Source organism: Lissotriton vulgaris, chromosome 5 (genome assembly GCF_964263255.1).
Source record: "Lissotriton vulgaris chromosome 5, aLisVul1.2, whole genome shotgun sequence".
Taxonomy (NCBI): domain Eukaryota; kingdom Metazoa; phylum Chordata; class Amphibia; order Caudata; family Salamandridae; genus Lissotriton; species Lissotriton vulgaris.
In genome coordinates, this window is record NC_141693.1 from 625074867 (window position 1) to 625096580 (window position 21714).

Genomic DNA, 21714 nt, shown 5'->3' on the forward strand with positions numbered 1-21714 from the left:
GATCTCTGCCTCTCCCAAGTGGCCACCCCAGCCCTGGAGGGACGCGTCCGTCACGACAACGTGCTCCGGTTGGGGAAGGGAGAGGGATCTGCCTCTGACCCAATCGCGGTCCGTAAGCCACCACTGCAGTTGTCTCGCAGCGCCCTCCGAGATCAAGACGTGGTCGGACAAGTTGCCCTGATGCTGGGCCCACTGAAACTTCAGGTCCCACTGCAGAGCCCGCATCCGCCACCGGGCGTGATGCACCAGAAGGATGCAGGAAGCCATCAGTCCCAGCAGCCGCAGCGTCAACCTGACCGAAACCCGGGATAGCGGCTGAAAGATGGGAATCAAAGCCTGAATATCCCGGACCCGCCGTTCCGGAGGATAAACCCGAAACTGCGCCGAGTCCAGAACTGCTCCGATGAAAAGGAGCTTTTGAGAGGGACACAGGTGTGATTTCGGCACATTGATGGAGAACCCCAGGTCGTGCAAGAGGTCTGCCGTCATCTGAAGGTGGTGGACGACTGTCTGGGGCGAGCCCGCCTTCAACAACCAGTCGTCTAGGTAGGGGAAGACTGAAACCCCCAACCTGCGCAGATGGGCTGCGACCACCGCCATCACCTTTGTGAACACCCGTGGGGCGCTGGTAAGGCCGAAGGGGAGCACGATAAACTGAAAGTGCTCCTGGCCTACCGTGAACCGCAGGTAACGCCGGTGGGCCGGCAGGAAGGGGATGTGAAAATAGGCATCCTGCAAGTCCAACGCTACCATCCAGTCTTGTGGGTCTAGAGCAGCCAAGACCTGAGCTAACGTCAACATCTTGAACTTCTCCTTCCGGAGGAAGCCGTTGACGTTCCTTAGATCCAAGATAGGACGTAGGCCCCCCTTGTCCTTCTTGGGTACCAGAAAGTAGTGGGAATAGCAACCACGCCCTACTTCTGGCCCAGGAACGCGCTCGATGGCCCCCTTGGCCAAGAGGGCCGTAACTTCCTCCTGCAGAAGTGTCAAGTGGTCCCCCGACACACGGTGGTTCTGCGGTGGCATGGCTGGAGGAGGGGTCTCGAAGGGGAGGGAGTAGCCCCTTCGGACGATTTGCAGCACCCACCTGTCCGAAGTGATCGTGCGCCAGTGAGCGTGGTGATGGCGAACCCTGCCACCCACTGGCGTCACATGGGGCCGAAAGCACGGACTAGGAGGATTTTGAGGCAGATGCTGCGGGGGGAGGTGTGGTCTGACCCCGCCGTTGTCCCCGACCGCCTCCACGGCGGTTTCCACGGCCGCCACCGCGTTGAAAGGATTGTTGCGGCGCGTGGCTGGCAGCACGTGTGGGGGCGCCCCTTCCTTGGCCACGAAAGGGGCGAAACGAACCCGGTTGCTGACGCTGGGTCGAGAGACCCAAGGACTTGGCCGTGACCCTGGAGTCCTTGAAGCGTTCCAGCGCGTGGTCCGCCTTGTCACCGAACAGGTGACAGCCATCGAACGGCATGTCCATCAATGCATTCTGGACATCTGCCGAAAAGTTGGCGGATCTCAGCCAGGCGTGGCGACGAATCGCCACCGTCGTGGACATCGCCCTGCCCAGCGAGTCGGTCGTATCAAGACCACACCTAATCGAATACTTAGCTGCATCTCGGCCCTCAGCCACAGCCTGACCGAGTTTTGCCCGCACCTCCATGGGGCATTCTGGCAGCAGTTCTGCGACCGTATCCCACACAGAGTGGGTGTAGCGGCCCAAGAGGCAAGCGGTGTTGCAAGACCGCAGGCCCAAACTAATGGACGAGAAGACCTTCTTGCCAAACTGGTCATACCTCTTGGATTCCCGGTCGGGCGGGGCCGACGGGAATGCGGACTGGGAGGTCGAGGCCTGGATCACCAGACTCTCAGGAGTGGGGTGGGTAGACAGGAACTTGGGGTCGTCCGGACAAGGACGGTGGCGCCTGGCCACGTTCCGATCAACAGGCGCACCTGAAGCGGGCCTGGACCACATGCCCAACAGAACGTCTGACAAGGCTTCATTAAACGGCAGCAGTGGCTCCTGTGGGCATGACTGCGGTTTGAAGACCTCAGTGAGGATGTTAGGCCTCACGGCCGCGACGGGGAGCTCAAGGTGTAAGGCCTTGGCAGCCCTCATCAGCACCACTGAATATGCAGCTCCCTCCACCGATGCCACGGAAGGAGGAGAGACCAAACCAGGGTTAGGAGAGTCGTGCAGACCACTGGCATCCCCCAAGTCACCTGTCCAGTCCGGGTCATACTGGCACTTGCGTGACAGAGGGTCCTCGGACCCCTCCCAACCTTCACCGAACTCTTCATCCTCTCCGTATTCGGAGTCAACGATGTAGACCGGCTCCTCGGGGTTCATGGGCCCCACCGGCGCTGAGCCCAGCGCCGAGCGACGCCGGTCCGACTCCGCGTCTGGCGTCGGTGAAGGTAAGGGGACGGCGCCGCCCGGAGCCGGCGCCGGAGCCGAGCCGGCACCGGAGAACCGGCGCCGCGCGGGGACGGCGTCGGGGGTAACCCCGATGGTAACGGCGCCGGAGAGGCCGGAAGACCAGCCGGCGCCGATCCCGAAGGCCCTTGCGGCGCCGGGGTCGGAGCCGTCGGCGGCGCCGGGGCCGGAGCACCCGACGGCGCCGAGGCAGGGACACCCGAACCGCTAGGGCCCCCAGACGGTGGCACTGGGCCCGAAGGCGCCGTAGGCCCCGTCGGAGAACCGAGCGCCCTCATGGCCATGAGGAACGCCTCGATCTCCTCAGGCGTCGCGCCGTGCCCAGGGACCGGAGGGTATGAGGCAGGCCGCGCCGGCGACTCTCGCGGAGCTGCGGGGTTGGGGTCACCCGAGCCCCCGGCCGCATCGCGCGAGCGTCGGGGGGAGTCGGGGGTACGATGACGACGCCCCGACTTCTTGTGCTTCTTACCTGATGAGCCCGACGAGTGGTGTCGACTTCCGGAACGCTCGGCGCGGCTCCGCGACCGCTCCGTCGAACGCTCTCTCGACCTCCGGCCGGACCGGGACCGCTCCCGGTCCCGACGTGGGGCAGACACCCGGAGCTCCAGTAGCTTGCGGGACCGCTCCCGCCTAGCCTTCTGGTGAGGGCCCGGCAGTCGACGCAGGAGTCCACGTCGTGGTCGGGGCCCAGACACCGGAGACAGAGGCGGTGATGGTCTGTGACCGACATCGTGCGTTCACAGTCATCACAGTGCTTGAACCCAGGCATCCTATCAGGCACAAAGAGTGAAATAACAATTCGAAAAACTTGGTCAAAAGACCGGAGTACTGCTCTTCGGATCTGCGCTTACTGGCGCGGAAAAAAGAAGAACTGACGTCAGCGCGCGGAGTCGGCGTCTATATACTCCAGCGACGTCATCACGGCGCACGACGCCAACGACGGACGCGGAGCCGCAGGGGACGCCTGCAGACGACGCCTACCGACGCGCAGGGGTACTGCTACGCAAAAGTTTCCGGATCCAGACTGACGCCTGGGGATATTCTAAGGTAAGGAATCTAACACTAACGTGTTTCTTTCAGATACAATATGCAGCAAATACACCCACAATACAAAGGCAGTTTAAGCCACATTTTTTTCATCACATACCACCCACACTACAAAGTGGAGAAAAAGAAAAAACGTTTGTCTGCATGACCATCATCTTTCACTGGTTTCTAATTATGAGTTTCAAACAAATGGTTCTATCTCACTTTAATTTCCTTTTAATTAACTCCAACTTAAGCACCTGTTACACATTTACATTTTCGTTATGAATTTTCATACTTAAATTAGTTCATACTTACGAATTGATAGGGTCGAATTTCTCAACTCCATACATAGGGTGGGTCTCTGCACGTTTGATGACTTTCTGTGTGTCATACAGCAAAAACATTCCAAAAAGTACCAGTCCACCATAAATTGCAATAGAATACATGCCAGCGCCAAATGCAGAGGTTGGAGGCAGGAACATGCTCCCTATGATTCAAGAAAGACATATCAATAAATGTTCATTTAACAGACTTCAAATGTGAAGTGAAGAATATATTGATCAACAATAACCAAAGAGCACAAACAATGTTACTGTAGTTTTTCTATGTTGTGAGGGTATCTTTGCTGAATAAGAAACATTAATGAAAACAATTTGATGTAATTAGCCAACATTTTAAAGTGACATTAACAACTAGAAGACAAAGCTTTTACATACTGCAGTTGCATCAGAGCACTATTAGGTAGGTATACACAACCGTGAAGACACATATGCTTTTAACATGTTGGCAGCACACCATTATTCCTGTAGTCGACTTATCATATTATTTATTAGGTAAATGCTGCCATAAAAGTACACATCGATACAGTTCAGATGAAAACTTTTAAGCAATAAAAATCAATAAAATCCTTAAAACCATGATAAAAATCATTAATGAACATTTCTTATATAACAACTTAATCAAAAAACAATACTAGTCGTGGAGTTTCATAGTGCGGCTGGAGCCATTGTCTTGTACTTCTGGGTTTCAGCAGCACCTCATAAGGGAGGGTCAACAAATTAGAGGTGGGGCTGAAATATACGAATCACGTCACCAACAATAGACAATGTAGTACAGTGAAAACCCTGGTATTAGAAGTGGACAACGTTTTTCCCTTGCTGCAAATTAGAACCCATTCTCTGTGACTCTCCAGGATCTCTAATGACCTGAAGGAGGCAGTGGAAGTGTAGGCCCTCAAGTGCCCTCCTACCCTATATGGCTCCTAAAGAACTGAGAAAAGCAGCCAATTCGGAGCAGGGGGTCTAACATGGCTCAGGCCGATGGTCGCTCTGATCTTCTTAGAAAAAAACAAATGTGGGTGAAATGCACTCTAGAAATGCCCTAACAGAAAAGACTAGAAAAAGCAGGAGGCCCTGATTTTTTCGTATGTAATGGGACAGCAGTTTAAGAGAAGAATGTCGGGAGGCTAGTTTTTATGTTTTTTAACTCATGTTGATCGGAGAGCATTTAGTAAGTGGTGTAGGTGTGTCTTTTTGCAGTGCTCTCCTCATTCTTTATGCATTGCACATCAAGTATTCTATGCTCTAAAGTGACTGAGGCATGATTGAACAGACTGTCAAATATGTTCTACTTCAACAGTATGTTTAAATTGTTCTTTTTGGCGAGACAGCTGTTGGTTTGCAGCACTCATGCGCAGTTTATTTATTTATTTATGAAGCTTGTAAAGCGCACGGCTACCCCCAAAGGGGGTGTCCCGGCGCTATAGACTGCAGACTTGGAAAGAGAAGGAATTTAAGAGATGGACAACAACCAAGTTGTAATAATACTTGGAGTGAAGGATACTTTTCTCCACCTAGTTCCGAACTTCAGAATGTCATTTCAGATTACAATTCTGTGGCAGGACCCGGAGGAGAGGATTAGGCTTATCCTTTCTTCAATTTGAATGACAGCAGCCTTTATCAAAGTACAAAACATTGGACCAAACTACATTTCCCATGGTACATAGGGGAAATCAAAGTGGAAAGTCTATCCAATCAGTACGCCTTTGGTTGTAGAACTGTCCCCGCAGACTCTCCTTCCTTCTCTTTCTTCACTGCTCCAGCAGCATCCAGATACGTCCTCTCTGTAATCCCTTATTGTGCATGGTTTTGTGCAGTATTTCTGGTATTTTCTACAGAATTTTCGCCCTCGGTGCTCAATTGCGCTTGATACCACATATTGTATTGTATTGTAATTGCATTTATATAACGCTTACTACCCCATACGAGGCGTCAAAGCGCTTTTTCGGCGGGTAGCATGCTACTCCGGGACCCACAGAGGATTAGTGTTGAATTAGTATAGTGAAACATGCAAGTACATTTTAAGTGGTGGATAGGTTAGTCAGTTATTTGGATTTGGAATGATAGCAGACGGATAGAGTAGGACAAAAGTTTGTATTTATTTAACGCTCGCTTGTTGACGCATGCTATTCAGGGAGTGTGAGGAGTTGGCCTGATATATAATGCTCACTAGTTCTAGTGATCACCTTGTATCAGTCCAAACAACTCTTATGGTGATTGGTTGTAAGTCAACCTTATAGACCAGCTATCCTAATGGTAGCATGGACAAAGCAGTCTTAGGCTAAACTCTTTAGGCATGTGAAGCCAGCTGTTTTACCACATATAACCCCTTGAATACCAAGTGAAAGGACACCACACAGGTTGTTATGAAAATAAACAAGTATTTATTAACTAACATACACCTCTGAACTCTTTATGAGATCAGAGGGCTAAGCACATGACAAACTCTTAGGAAAAATACGTTTAAGTTGCACGATTTACAATGGTGCCCTAGGGGCACGACAAACCATATACTAAGTAAGTGGAATCTGAAAGTCGTTAATAGGAATGGAGCTGCCCAGAGGCTGTAGGATCGCTGGGACCACGCTATACTATTACTTACCTTAAGTTAGGAGGCACACGGAGCGCGTGTGCAGAGTGTGAACTCACACGCGAGATGCATACAAACGTCTATGGACAGTACAGTTTAAGAAATAGGTGAATACGGACGTCCCTGACTAGATAGGACTGAAACGACTGTGGAACTGGACACTAGGAGAGTCAAGCTACCCTTGAGCACCGAAATGCTCATGTTACCTCACCCACAGGCTGCGGGTGTATAGGTACCAAGTCGTGTCGGGTTTCGGCGTTGAAGTCTATGGAGCCTGGAGGAAAAGATGCTGCAGGCGGTCAGGAGGAAGATGTCCGGTGTGATCCAAGGGTGGATCAGTGAAGAGAAGAACCTAAAAGCAGAGGGGACAATGTTCAAAGTCACTAGCCAGTGACTGGAGTGGAACCAGATGTCGTCGTCGCGATCAGGTGAAGGTGGACGCTTGTCTCTGCAGCCACGTGGACCAGGTGGTGTCTTCGATGACCAGGATGGAGGCACGAGCTGTCCCACGCAGGCTCTCTCTGTCGGCGGTGTCGGCTTCGGATTCAGAGTCAACAGGCCTTGGCAAAGGCAACCCACGTGGTGAGTGGAAACAGAGGAGGGTCCGGGGTGCTCCTCTTTTGGAAGGGAGCAATGACCAGTCTGGAGCAACCAGACCAGCAGTGAAGTTGTCGGAGTTCGTCATCTAGGAGGTCACCAGCCAGCCGGCAAGTGACCAGACAACGCGTCGAGCAGCAAACAGGCAGAAGGGCCCCACGCAGATCTCGTGGAGGCTGGAGGGCTGATCTTCGGTGCAGGAGCTGCTCGGGTCGGGGCTTCTCAGTCCCCAAAGCACTTGGACAAGGATGCCTCAGAAGTCGTGCTGGAGCGAAGTGCTGCTTCTTTCAAGATGGCCGGTCCCACGTGTCTCGTCGCACCCACGGATCTCAGCTGTGCTGCAGATGTAGGTAGAGGTCGGAGAGGTCTGGGAATCCGGGTCTCGTCGGGCTCTGAAGTCTGGATCCGGGAAGGAAGACGACAAAGGGAAGCCGCTGGACGCTGATGGTGCCTGCTTGTGCAGGGTGGACACTCCTTGCCCACAAGGGAGATTTCTTCAGTCTTCTGTGGAGCAGAACGTCGAAGTCCAGAGTTTCTTCTTGTAAAGTTGTTCAGGATAATCTAATTTGGAATGGGACCAGCTCCTACCTTTATCCGGCTAAAGGGGGCTGTACTATGACTAGGTCCCTCCTCTGGGTGGGACCAGGAAGGGGGGTGGTTACACCCCCTATCCTTTGTCCGGTCTTGCGCCAGCACTGGGGCTGGAGTGCCCCAGGAACTGGTTCAGACCGGTGTATGCACAGGGACACCTTGTGTGCCCCAGGCATGTCTCATTCCTTTCAGCCCTGTCCTACCTAATACACGAAATCCTGTCTGGGGTGGTGCTAGCACCTCCCAAGGCAGGAAACCCTTTGTCCAAGCCTCCCTCGCTAGAAGGACTCCCAGCAGCAGGTGGTCAGACTTGTGTCTGTGGTGGCAGCATCCATTTTGTGATGTTGAGGATCGAGTTAACTTTAACCGGGGTTCACAGTTGCATACACGTCGTGTCCCTCTAGAAGGGTGGAATGCTACCCCCGTCGCCAGAATTGGCGAGGGGGTAGTATTCCAATTCGTATGACACCTTACTCGACATGTTTTGATAATGCTATATCAAAGTTAGCAATAACCGCGAGGATTATAATGCACTTAAGAGTATATGGTATAGCGTTATCATGGAAACAGCTAAAGGACTTGGTTCCGAAAGCTGAAGACAGGCTCAGCTCATGCTAGAGCACCATCTCACATAGTTCCAAGCACTCTGCCTTCAGGATTGATAAGGCCTGCCATAGGAGTGACTGATAGGAGGATATGTGTCCATTTTAGGGTTAGATATAGGGATACTATATCTAAAGCAAAGGGTGATTACACCACCTTGCCCCAGCTGATTGATCAGCCAGTTGTGTCAGATTTGGATGGCCAGCCAGGGGTGGCATAATACATGCTGCAGCCCCTGGTAGGCCCTGTGTGAACCTATGCCCTGGGTACCTAAGGTACACTGTACAGGGGCTGATAAGGTGACTCAGTATCCAATTAGATATGTACCTAGAGTACATGAAATCCATTTTACAGAGAGAGCAGTGGGCCTGGGGTCCTGAATAGCAGGACCCCAGGTCAACTAAGTCGAAAAACCAGCAAAACACCAGGCAAAAAGTTGGGGGCAACCATAGTCCGATATCCACCTTCCTACAGGGAGCCTATAAAGGATTAGTGCTGAATTAATATGGTGAAATATTAGGTAATTTCAGTGGTGGATATTAGTCTGTTACTTGGAGAAGGATAGCGGATGGATAAAAGGGGAAGACAGATTTGCATTCATATAGCACTTGTTACCCCTGATGGGTGTTTAAGCGCTTTTTTGGTGAGTAGCACGCCACTCCGGAACCCATAAAGGATTAGTGTTGAAATTTAGTATAGTATAAATATGAAGTAGTTTGAGTAGTAGATATGTTATTCAGTTATTTGGGCAGTATATTAGTATAGGTGAATATGGAATTTGAGAAGTGAACATGTTAGTCTGTTAATTTTGATAGAAAAAGGATAGTGGAGGGATAAAAGAGTGAAGGATATATATATATATATATATATCGAACAGGCACAAACAGGCAACTACCCTTGTCCTCTCCACCCTTGACAGATCAAACAGGCAACTGCCCTGGTCCTCTCCACCCTTAGCCTTGACGCCCGGGCTGAGACGCCCTAAGCTTGGCCTTTTGTGTAGCCCTAGTAATCAGGTAACCTTTTCAGCCAATCGGAACCCTAACCCTATCCAATCACAACACTAGCCCTAACATCTAGAACCAATAGGAGACCAGGACCTTGCAGCCAATCTTAACCCTAGTCTAAGCACCCAATCAGTTCAAAAACCCTGATCTTTACGTCCAATAAATGCCTTAGCCCTACCAATAGTCCCAACCCAAGTCCAAGCAGCCAATGGTACAGGTAGCCCTAGTCCCTACTTCCAATAGAAAGCCTAACCCTACTCTTAGTCCCACAACTGGTCCAACAACCAATCACACCAGAAATCCTAATCGCTACTTCCAATTAAAGGTCTAACCCTAGCCCTAGTCCCACCCTACTCCCAACAACCAATAACATAGGAAGCCCTAGTCCCAACCCTGCAATGATTGAATCACAGACCGAGAAATCAAATCAGAACCCTCAAATACCCAACCATTGAGGACATTAGCCCTAACCCAATAGAAACAACAGATACAACCACCAATCAGGGTACACATGTGCCAACCCCTAGCACACCATATAATGTCCCAGCAACCTCAGACAAGGTTTGCTGGCCAGGGAGTTGGAAGCTGCTTGCTCCTGTTCAGAATCTCCTAGGAGACAGACAGGCTCAATCCACAACTTTGGACTTCAGCAGGTAAAGGCTTCACTAACGCGAAATCTAACAATGCTGTTTGAATAAAGCTTTACTCTCCCTGCTGGCCAAAAAACGAGTGCACAGGCCCCAGTAAATACAGTTTAACACCTTGACTGCTAAGGCAATTCCCGCTGGGTGCTGAGCTTATATGAATACAGTAGTTTCATGACGAGCAGCGAAGGGGTTAAACAGCTCACAGAAGCACCCTCTGATGTAGAAAATCCCTGTTGCTGTGTGGGTGGGGGGCAGGGTGGCTGGCCTCACTGGCTTGTGAACACAAAATGGTGGCTGGGTCTGCTTTTTTATGAGCACACAGGCCTAAGCACAGAGCAAAGGAGAAATTTAGAGGGAAAACATATTTGTCACCAAGGAATGAGAGGGACAAACTACAGAGGTTGGACTGCAAATCCCACAATTCAACACACTAAACGAAGGCAATCATGGGCAAGGAAAACCACACATTTAAAACACAACACAGGTGATAAAATATGCAATTACAGGCAGGCTAAAACTACTATTTTTAACTGTAACAACCACAGGCATAGACAGTAAACACAGAAAGTGAAAATCGTTTTTTAAACAACTTTTTGTCTTGGGAAGAGACAGCACTAGTCTGTCTCCTTACCACTTCCTGGATTCTGCTCACTGCAATCTGGGGCACATGTGGGCTGCAATTCACAAGATGGAGGAGAATGATTTGGGGTGCGCCCAGCAAGGCCTTAAGGGGTCTGGGGGCATGTGTGAGAGGAGGGCTCAGACTTGCCTGGTAGCTGAATAGCCAATGGTCTGCTGGCCTGGAGGTGGGGTCTGGGCAGCTGCTTGCTCCTGTTCAGAATCTCCTAGGAGACAGACAGGCTCAATCCACAAACGCGATCAGTGCATCTCTACCCCCTGTTCCCCGGCGTGCATCTCGCTCACTGCTCATAGTGAAGCGCTGCAAGCTAGCGGAAATTGACACGGGGAAGGTCTTTACTGAGGCCATTGGCCTCGGTTAATCTCTTTTGGTTTGTGTATCGGTCTGTCACTCGTTAGAGCATTGCATTTGCTAGCTGCATACAGCATTCGACGCGTGGTAGCGAGCACCTGCCTGAAGACAGACACCTGTGTTCAGGTGAAATAATTGGTATAGGGTGAGACAGTCCCAGGCAGATCACTGTTCTTCCCTGGAAAATAAAGGGAAAAAGTCCCACATTTAAAACCTTTTGATAAACCCTGTCACAGGGAAATATTTTAGGTTCAACCTAGCCAACTTGCCCAACTGCCTCAGGCTTCCTCAATGGAGAGCTTTGAGGATGCCAAGTACATGGAAGAGGAGGAAGTTACTTGCTACCCGATCGATGACCATTTTTGCGAGTTGATGGATGCCTCCATACTCAAGGCAGTATCAAAGGTGGTGGCCCCACTGGAAAGAAGACTCACAGCACTGCAAGCCCAATGCCAGAAGCCCCTCAACCAGAGGGAAGACGCAGTGGGATCTCCCCAGCAAACATAACCCAGACAAATGTAAGCGCACGGAGGGGTTAGGGTTACACCAGGAAGCTTTTGAGCATCTGAAGCAGGTGTTTATGGACGCCCAGCCCGTTCTGGAACCCTCAGGTCAGAGCGCTCTCAGGGAACCCCCAGTACCATCCCCCAAGCTATTCCAGGGGATGAGGCTGATTCCCCGAATACTACTGTCGGCGACGGGGAGCTGCCCGACCCTGGCGCCCCAGCTTGTCTCCCCTCCCAGACTCGGTACCAGCCGACCCAAACCTGGTTGTGGCAGTGGATCTACTAGATCTGGATGACCTACTGCATCTGAAGTCCACGGAATAGTTCCCGGCCCCCAAGGTTTCCTCCTACATGGCTAGCAGGCTTAGGAAGCCCTTGGCTAAGCAGGTGAGGAACTGCCCCAAGGCAAAATGCGAAGGCCTCAGGCACGCTGATCTGCTCCGGAAACCTTGTCTAGCTGAGCTCAGCGGGCAATAATCTTAGGAAATGCCAACTGCACGATCTACACCGAGCGGCTCTCTACCGAGCGGCGCAGGTCCTTGATCATCAAGATCAATCCCAAACTGGGGGATCTTTCTACCTAAGAGGCAGGCATGGTCGCCCAGGGTAATCTTTTTGGAGACCAGTTTATCCGGGAACTGGGAAAGTTTGTCAATACATTCAATTCCCTAGATAAGGCCCAAACCTCCATTAAAAAAATACTTAACTCCTATGTTTTTGCCTCCGCCGGTCGAGGAAGGGGGCGTTTAAAAGGTCGCTACACACATCAAGCCTCCAGAGGAGGAGAATCCCAATGGGGCCAATATCAGGGCTCCAGAGAATTCGGTAACTTTTACCAGACCAAACGCCTGTCGCAGAGGTGGCCACAGGGGCAGCAACTACAACAGTTCACAAGGTGTGAACCCAAGGGATGGAAAACCTTCTGGCTTGGGGGTCGTTTGGCTCTATTCTTGCATAACTGGGAATTCCTGTCGTCAGAAGCATTGGTCCTTCAAACGGTTCAAGAGTTTGACATCTAGTTCAATGGGACCCCGTCTAAACCCATGATCCCAGACCTCTGGCAGATCTCTTGGAGAAGGGAGCTATCGCCCCAACTGCTAGACATTCCAACGGGTTCCTGAGCAATATCTTTCTAGGGAGAAAAAGGGATGCGTCCAGCGTCCGGTAATCAATCGAAAGTAGTTCAATGGGTGCCTCCTATATTGTGATTTCAAAATGGAGGGCATGCACCTCCTCCGGGATCTTCTACGGAGCACGGACTGGATGGTCCGTTTGGACTTAAAAGACGCCTACCTGATTGTGCAGATTTTTTAGCCCCACAGGCGTTTTTGGGAATTCCAATGGGGATCCCAAGTGTTTGATTTTAGCTCCCTTCCTTTCAGACTCTCTTCCACCCCGTGGCGTTTTACCAAGCTGATGAGGCCCTTGCCGGAGTTCCTATGAGCACTTGGGGTACGACTGATCGTCTATCTCGACAATATTCTCTTTATGCATCAATGCCCTCATTCTCTAACCCTCCAATTGCAGATGGCCATAGACCTACTGGAGTCCCGGGGCTTCGTGATCAACATGCACAAATCCACTCTGATCCTGGTTCATTCCATTCAGTTCCTAGGATTCCCTATCAACTCGGTGGAGGCGACTCTCAGCCTCGCTCCACAGAAACCGTCCAAAATCAGACATGAGCTACGGAGAAACCGGACCAAATCTCAGATCACTCTACGTCAGCTAGCCCGCATAATGGGGCTGCTCTTGGCTCCCATCTAGGTGATCTTTCTAGGACCCCTTCACTACCGGACCCTACAACGCCAAAAGATAATGCACCTCCGGAAGGGTTTATCCTATTCTCAACAGATCCCAGTCACGGCGAAAGAGGAGAAGGCAATCAAGAGGTGGGTCTCCAAATATGGAGGCTTGGAACGGCAGGGCAATTTTCGGCTCCCAACCAGACCCGGTGATCGAATCAGACGCCAGCGACTTGGGGTGGGGTGTTCGCTGCGGCGAGTTATGTATCGGAGGAAAATGGTCTTCCGATGAACAAGCCCTTCATATAAACTGCCTAGAACTGATGACAGGTTCGTTCGCACGCAGGTTCTGGACGAAGGGCAAGGGCCAATTAACAGACCTCCTGAAGATGGATAACGTGGCGGAGGCCTGTTATGTCAATCATTTCGGAGGTACCCGCTAAAAGGCCCTGTCGGACCTGGCCCGGTCTCTGTGGGAATACGGTTTGTCCAATCACATATCCCTTACGGCAGAAAATTTTCCACGCCAGCCAACCAGATAGCGGATTGGTATTCCCATCACTGGAGAGATGTCAGCCTGGGGAAAATGAACATCTTTTTTCTTTCGGTTTCAGAAACGTTGGTGCCCGTTGTCAATGGATCTTTTTGCTTCCCGCCTGGACTTTCAGGCAGAGGTTCTGCAGCTGGAGACCAGACCCCTCGGCAGTAGCGATGGATGCTTTCCTCCAGGACTGACCCTGGAAAGGGCCTTTGCTTTCCCTCCGTTTGCGCTGATAACACGACTGTCGGCCCAAGTGTGCAGGCAAGGGGTGGATCTGGTCGTTATCACTCCAGTCTGGAGGTTGCAAGCCTGGTATCCAGTGATGATGGAACTTTCCTGGGATTTTCCAATCCCTCTACCCCTAGATCCAGATCTCCTGAGGGATACCCAGGGCAATCCTCAATCCCCGATATATGCAGGATCCCTCCGGCTAATGGCATGTAGGATTACCAGGAACGATGGAAAGTCCCAGGAATTTCAGAGGAGGCTTCTGCACTCCTTGCCAAGGCGTGGACAGCAATGCAAATCGGTGAGGTCTAGATGGGTATGCTGGTGTCTCCAACACCAAATGGATCCCGTGTAGATATTGTGAACTATGGGACGTGAATAAAGTCCTTAACTTATTCACCTCCTGGCTGTCCAATAGGCACTTGTCCAGGAAACAATTGTCAGCGAAATTGGCGAATGATGCTTTGCCTCATATCCTGTCGCAGGGTATTGGACAGACGGACTCTGGATATTACAGGTAGGATTTTCACTCCAAATGGGATAACTTTTCACATTTCTTAAAGAACAAGATGCAATTATAGAGTGGTGTTTTATCCAGAGTTTCAATGTGTGCCAAAACTATGTGTGGTCTGGACCCTTGAAATGTACGGAGCGGTCGCGGTCGAGCTTCATCCCCAAGATGAAAGACAACTATTTATTGCTCTGACCAAGCCTCACAGATCGGTTTCCTACCCTACGATTGCCAGATGAATTAAATGGGTAATGCAGGAAGCGGTGATTAACATCTCCCAGTTAGAGGAGCCATGGCTTCTTAGGCCTTCTCCCTGGGGGTTCGTTAGAGGATATTCTCAATGCAGCAGACTGGTCTTGGGACTCAACTTTTAAAACAGTTTTACTTCAAACCGGTTTCATCCCTGGCAATCGCAGTGGTGAACCAGCTTTAAACTAGCCTAATCCTCGCCTCCGAGTCCTGCCATAGATAGAACGATATCCTAGCTATCGTAATGGAAAGTTTCAATTCTATTAAGGACACAGAGGCAAGGATTAACCCACCAGTCTACCAAGGGACTGGATCCCACCCTCAGTAGGAGTCAGATCCTACGGTTTTCAGTGATGCAAAAATTGATTGAAGGTAACTTTAATTATCGCTTTGATTGATGTTTACACAAAAAAATTCAAATGATGGTTATGCTTATGATTGTGATGTACTGTCATTGCAAAGACGAACCGGCAGGCGTAGAAGAGAGTACCTCAAATTTCTCTTTGTGCTTTTTTCCAGTATCGGTGTCCACTAAACAGGAGAAATGGGGAAGTTGTGTTTGCAAGTAGAAAGAGGAGTAAGGAGCTTCTGCGGGGACCGTTATACAACCAAAGGCGTCCTGATTGGATAGACTGTTTTCTATTTGATTTCCCCTATGTACCGTGGGAAATGTAGTTTCTTCCAATGTTTTGTGTACTTTGACAAAGGTGCTGTGATTAGAAGCAAAGAAAGGATAAGCCTTATCCTCACCTCTGTGTCCTGAATAGAATTGAAACTTTCCACTACGATAGCTAGGAAATCTTTCATTCAAGTAAACATAAATCTGTGACCTCTGATAGGGCAATGCTATTTAAATCACATTTAAAGGACATACATTTTATGTCAATGGTGTTATATAGAGCATGTTCACGAACTTCAGAGTTTATCCACGCAGAGCATGTCTGCAATTGTGGGTCAGCCAAAAAGGTTGATCTATAAGGAGAACCCCAGGCCTGGCCCAGAAAGGTCAGTGTATTGTGGAAAGGGTAGGTTCTCCCGCAGTTAAGCTCAATGAGGGGCAGGTGGACATTGGTCTTGCAGCCTACAATGAAAACCTGGGAACAATATTAAACCATGCTGTTTATTACGTAACTGAAAGCAGAGTTGCTGGAATCCTGCAACTAAGGAAAGTCGACCCGAGCTAAGGAACTAGTACTGTTGTGATCGTATCTAGGACCCTAATTAAATATTCCCGATTTATGCCCTTATGTGGTTATAACAAATCGTAACCTTATAAAGGCATAACAATCCTATCCATATTTAGTAATAGCCAATGCAATCCAAATACGGCAAGGCTACTTCCTTAGACTCCTAGAAAGTAAAACTAGTTCTTTCAACAAACCAAACCTGCAGCAACCTGGGAATTTCCCATGCTTTTGTTTTGATTTGTCCTAGAACTCCTGCGAGTCCAAAAGAACGTCCAGTTCTTAGTGACATCTTTTATTGACGTCTTATGTCCAACCTTACGTCAAACACAGCACCTTCCAGGTATAAATATACCAGCGTTTGCCTTAAGCAACACACGGTGGTTTGGAGCAGAGCGGCTAACTACTTATCTGAAGCCCAGCTGATGCGAGTGCCGAAGGAAGCCGTCCCTCCCATTTGACGCACTGAGAAAGACGCTGTCTTTTTCTCCTGCCAAGAAAATCCAGCTCCAGTGTTTCCAGTCACCCTCGCGGGTAACTGGGAGATCGAGTCTTGAGAGCGAGATACAAGACCTCCTTCATTCTAAAACCAAGGTACGGACCTGATTAGATACTTAGAGAATTATTGAGTCAGACTTTTGGCAAAACTAACTTAACTTAAAAACTCCTTTACTCCTTCCCATGTACTAGGCTTAGGTTAGGTACACTGGGGTAGGCGTATTTAGAAACATCAGTTGAGTACATTTAGTCAAACGTTTATCATTGTATGTAACTGTATATATTTTATACCTTTTAAGTATCATATGGCTCAGAAACCATATCAATGCTTTCACAGTATTATTTCATAATACTCCTTTTACTGTACGCACTTTACTTTATCACAAGTATTGCAATTGTGGCAATTCATTTCTCTTGCATGAGAAAGAAGACTGCTCAATAAATAACACCTTTTATTGAAAACGGCTGACTCCATTTCTCTGCACTCTGGTGAAACTAAGTATGCACGATTGACTGAGTGAAATAGCTATCTATTGTTTTCATACGACTCTGGAGATATACTCCTTATTCTGGAGGAGCAAAGTGGTCATGTTTATGCGGTTGTCAGAAGCTAAATCCCTTCTTGTCTAATAAGGGAAGTTCACTCCTCCCTGTTCATTTGAAAAAGTTTCTAGTGACCTCTGAGCTAGCTGGCAAACCTAATTAAGTCTAACATATTCAATAGAGACCTAGTCTACCTCAGTCCTACGTCTAAACTATCGTTTATGTTATTCCAATGCGCAGTGCTTATTGGGAAAATAGGAACTACACTACATGGCGCCCAACGTTTGGTAAGGCGATAATCTATCACAAGATAGAGTAACTCAGTTGTGCTTTTTCACACAGACCCCTTTTTCCCGTAAAACTCCAATAGACGTCTGGAGTGGGTGAAAGGTTAATATCCGCCGGAACTTAGCAGGATGAGAATCCTATGTATTAGTTTTTGGTTTAGTCAACGTTGAAGGATACAGTGTTCCAAAATATTGTGCACCTAATCTTTGTTTCCTTGAAACTTGATCTACAAACTTTCAGTCAGTAAAATGACAGGGAGTGACGATGAAAGGGACAGAGCTGCTTTAGCAGCTCAACTCGTAGTGGACGACACATTTGTCAGAGATAACGACCATGATGCAATAATCATCCCGGTCAATGTAAGAAAAACCATAACTATAAAACTTATAGAAAATGGAGTAACATCAAGAGGTGGTAAGGTCATATTTGTGGAAGAGGCACATGAATATCGGCAGACAGAGGTATTCTATTCCTGGATACATTTTCCAGCAGCACACGCTGTAACACATGAATTCCACTACTACAAAATTGCGGAATCTCCAGTGGAATACTCTCCTTTCGAGGAAGTTGAAATTCCACTAACATACCAAGAGCACCTGCTCTTGTTTAATGGCGCCCTAAAACATCAAAATCACATTACCAGGCTCGGTCCACTAGGTAGAACAGGATCCACATGGCCGGTTCTAGCCAGCTACACACCAAATCCCGACATTTGGTGTGAAAAAATGGTGTGAAAAAATGTCAAGCGAAGAACTCTTAGATAAAATAAAAGAATTGACAAGAGCATATAGGGATTTAGTTCAATTAACAATTGACGGTGCAATCTACCGACTAAATACACTAATTGAAAATCCTGAAAAAACTTATTAAAAATAATCTCAATTCTCCAAAGAAGAAGTGGGAGGGTAATAAACAAACCACTCCTAGAGAAAAACAGTTTCCGACCAGAGAAAGGTCTCCCCAACGAAGAGATAAATCTCCAGAACGGGGGGGGGGGGGGGTTCGTCTCCCCAAAGGGAGCCCTCTGAAATAAGATACAACCTTAGAAATAGGGGCAATTTGAGAAAAACTGACAGATATCAAGATATTGATACACATCCCTCTCAATCTTTTCAGACTTCATCAAAGAAATCGGAAAGAAGAGGACGGTCAGAACATAAGGAAGAGCACGTCAAGTCCAAAGACAAGGAACCTGCTCATCAAAGTAAAATTACAATTTCCCAGAAAGAAGGTAGCCAGAATTAAATTAAACATGCAGAGAATCCTGAGGACACAACTGAAAAACGAAGAGTGGGCCCAGACAATCCTAGACAGCGCAGCAGAAGTGAGCATAGCTGGCAAGATCCTGTTAAATCTTCTGGAGACAGTGGACACGGATGAAAACATTCAAATGGAAACTGCAGACACCCGAGTGAGCGTACCCCATAAACTATATCAAATAACACTACGTATAGAGGGAGATAAAACTAGGAAAATAAGAGGTCTCTTTTGGGAGAATCTATCTAAAGGCTATGATATCCTTCTAGCAGAGAAAGACTGGCCACCAGAGTTTGTCAGGGAGTGCCCACATGGCAAAGAAATGATTATGCCTGCCTTCTCAAATCACATTCCAATTCATAATAAATACACACTTGCTAGAAAATGGGCAGTGGCCCAAGCCCCTGCATTATATAAAAATCATGTAGGATGGGATGAGGATTCTCCTCACTATAAAATCCAGTTAAAAAACCAACCTACTGCACAGAGGCAGTATCCTGTTAAGCAAGAAGCTAAAAAACAAGTAAAAGAAATTTTAGATCAACTTGAATATCAGGGGGTGATTGAAACATGCACCTCACAATTAAACAGTCCTTTGTTTCCTGTCTCCAAGCCAGACGATTCATATCGTCTAGTTTTGGACTTCAGCCGTGGGGCGCCCAGAACTTTTTTCAAATCCTGATTTGATCAGATCTGTTGACGTAGAGGCTGTAAGGAAAACCTTTTCTCTTTCACTCCAAATGAATCGGGAAAAGGTGGAATTAAACAAACTCAGTGTCCGAAACTATGCTATGCTGAAAACTACCACCTCATTGGAGCCTTATCTGTCCTGGTCGATGTCGAGTTTTGAGAGGCACTTGTTGATCAGGTTCACCTAAACTATTACCATCTCATGTTAGCCGTTCCAAGGGGCTCTCATAGAGGCCAAGTGCTACCACCCTACGGCTGCAACAATGAGTCTCCGCAGGATCTGGTTGGCTTTTTATTCATCTGCCCTTTTAATGATACACCCCGGAGGTTCTATCTTAAGCCGCTCTTAAATAAAACTGAATTTTACCCAGGTTAGACCTGCCCTTTACTGCCTGCAACTGCTAAACCCTGAAGGCACTTTATTTGTGACTGTTTTTTTTAATCTGCCCTAAGACTTAGAAACAGTAGGGAATGTTAATCTGTTTAAGTACCGCTGTAATTTTTATACCCGCCTATCTGTGATTGTTGTTATTAATACATTCTTTTTTAACTGGGTATTTTATGCTTGTATATCATGTTTTTATTGTGTAATTTTTTATTATTGGTTAATGTGCTTTTATGGTCTTTTCTGTCTGAAAAACCGAACAAAGATATTTGATTGATTGACTACAGACATCTAAACTCCTGCTGTAAAACTTTTGCAGTACAAAACTCACACCGTGCAGCACTAATGAATAATATTGTTCGCAAAAAATATAAAACAACATTAGATATTTCAAATGGTTTCTTCTGTTAAAACATAGCACCTGAAAGCAGATATTTAACCGCTTTCTCCAGTATGGGGACCCAAAAACAATGTTGTCGTCTCCCACAGGGATTCAAGAAATGCCCAGGATTATTTTCCGCCAGGGTAACAGAGTTACTACAAATGTATGATGATGAGGCATTATCCTATGTCGATGACATCTATCTTACAGACAACCTGGAGACTCACTTGAAAAGAGTGAACACCATAATACTTGGGTTCGCATCTGAAGAATACAAATTTAACTTTAAAAAAATCACCAATTGCCCATCTAAGTGTCCTATTTTTAGGATATGAATTATCAAGTGAAGGCAAAAGCCTAGCAGACAACTTCTTAGAGAAGTGTGCAGTACTCCAAGCTCCAAAAACGCTGAAGAACTTACAATCAATACTAGGTTTCCTGAATTTCGAAATAACATACATTCTAAATTATGCAGAGAGGGTTAAACCTCTCTACGAACTAATAAAACTTGATTTTAAACCAATTAATTGGACTAAATTCACACACAGACATGTTAACTAAAACAAAACTGCAAACACGCACAAACGAACGCAACCTTGTAATCCGAGTTATCCCAGGAAGATGCAGATTCACATACCTGACCTCTAATGAGGGAGAAACGGTAGCAATAGCTTACAAACCACATTTGTACACACAAGCTGAAATGAAATTCAGTTCAAAACTGAAAAAATTCTAACTGTGGTTCAAACTGCTGTAGCAAAAGAAAGAGCCCTAGCCCAAGGAAAAAGGATATCTGTTTTAACAGCAGTATCAGCCCTTGAGGCGGTAACAATACCAGGGAATCCTAATGCTAAAGCTCTAGATCCAAAATGGATACAATGGGAAAATTCTCTTGCTACAGGAGACGTGACACACGCATTCGATCAGAAAATGAAAAAACTAGAATATCTGGAATACGAAAATGAATGTCCTCTGAAGACAGAAATTCTGCCTTTCGAACAGTACACCTGTGTAATCTACACGGACAGGTTTGCACAACACTACGTTGTGGAAAAACAGATTTACAATGCGATTGTTAAAGGTCGCTGGCGCTTAGGTAAATTCAGACCGATGGTCACTAAAACTGAATCTCTCAAAAACTGTACAGCTCAGCGAGCTGAAATAAGATCTCTAAAGATGGCGCTTGAAAATGCTGATCGTGAATTCCCGACACTAATGGTGTGCGATTCGCATTACTGCGTCCGATCTTACAATAATTCCATGCAGACCTGGATAAAAAACGGTTACAAAGATGAGACAGGTGCCACAATAAAACATAAAATCTATGGGAACAAGTAGTTCTTTTACAGAAGGAACTACAAAAGACTCACGTGATACATACGCAGAGTCTTCAACGAGATTGCGTTCACGTTGCGGGGAATTCATTTGCTGACAAAGCCACAGCGGGAGCTGATCACTCTGCTTCCGTAGCTACAAAAAAGCGAACCAAAAACCAAATAGATGGCGAAACGCTGCTTGCAGTAAAAGCCTCAATGGAAGGCAATTATGCGGCGTTACCTCTAAACTATCCACTCAGCAATACATACATAATTGATGCGAACTCCGTTCCGTTTGCTCAAATCCCTGGAGTGGGGGATAGAGTAATTCCAAACACGAACCGGAGAGTCTTCTTGATACAAGAAGCACACATGGGATTGGGTCTGAGGCACCAAGAGATCCTGAAATCTCTAATAGAATTATAATCACAATACTGGTGGCCAGGGATAAGCGTAGAAAAATATAAATTTGCAATAAATTGTCAGGACTGCAATAGGGATCGCAGTTGTGAACCGGACCAGACACCAGCCCAAACACCACTATTAGACAGCGTCAGGCTATCTATG

At 47.7% G+C, this 21714-nt stretch overlaps 1 protein-coding gene across 2 annotated transcripts in view; it reads right to left on the bottom strand.

Annotated features, from left to right (window-relative positions):
• The window catches only part of GHITM (growth hormone inducible transmembrane protein), a 310682-nt gene that overhangs the window by 69803 nt on the left and 219165 nt on the right, over window positions 1-21714 (bottom strand). For both annotated transcript variants that reach the window (XM_086922078.1, XM_086922077.1), the window contains exon 8: window positions 3776-3947. In XM_086922078.1, the coding sequence (XP_086778204.1) occupies window positions 3776-3947 (172 nt within the window). The remainder of the gene's footprint in view (window positions 1-3775; window positions 3948-21714) is intronic.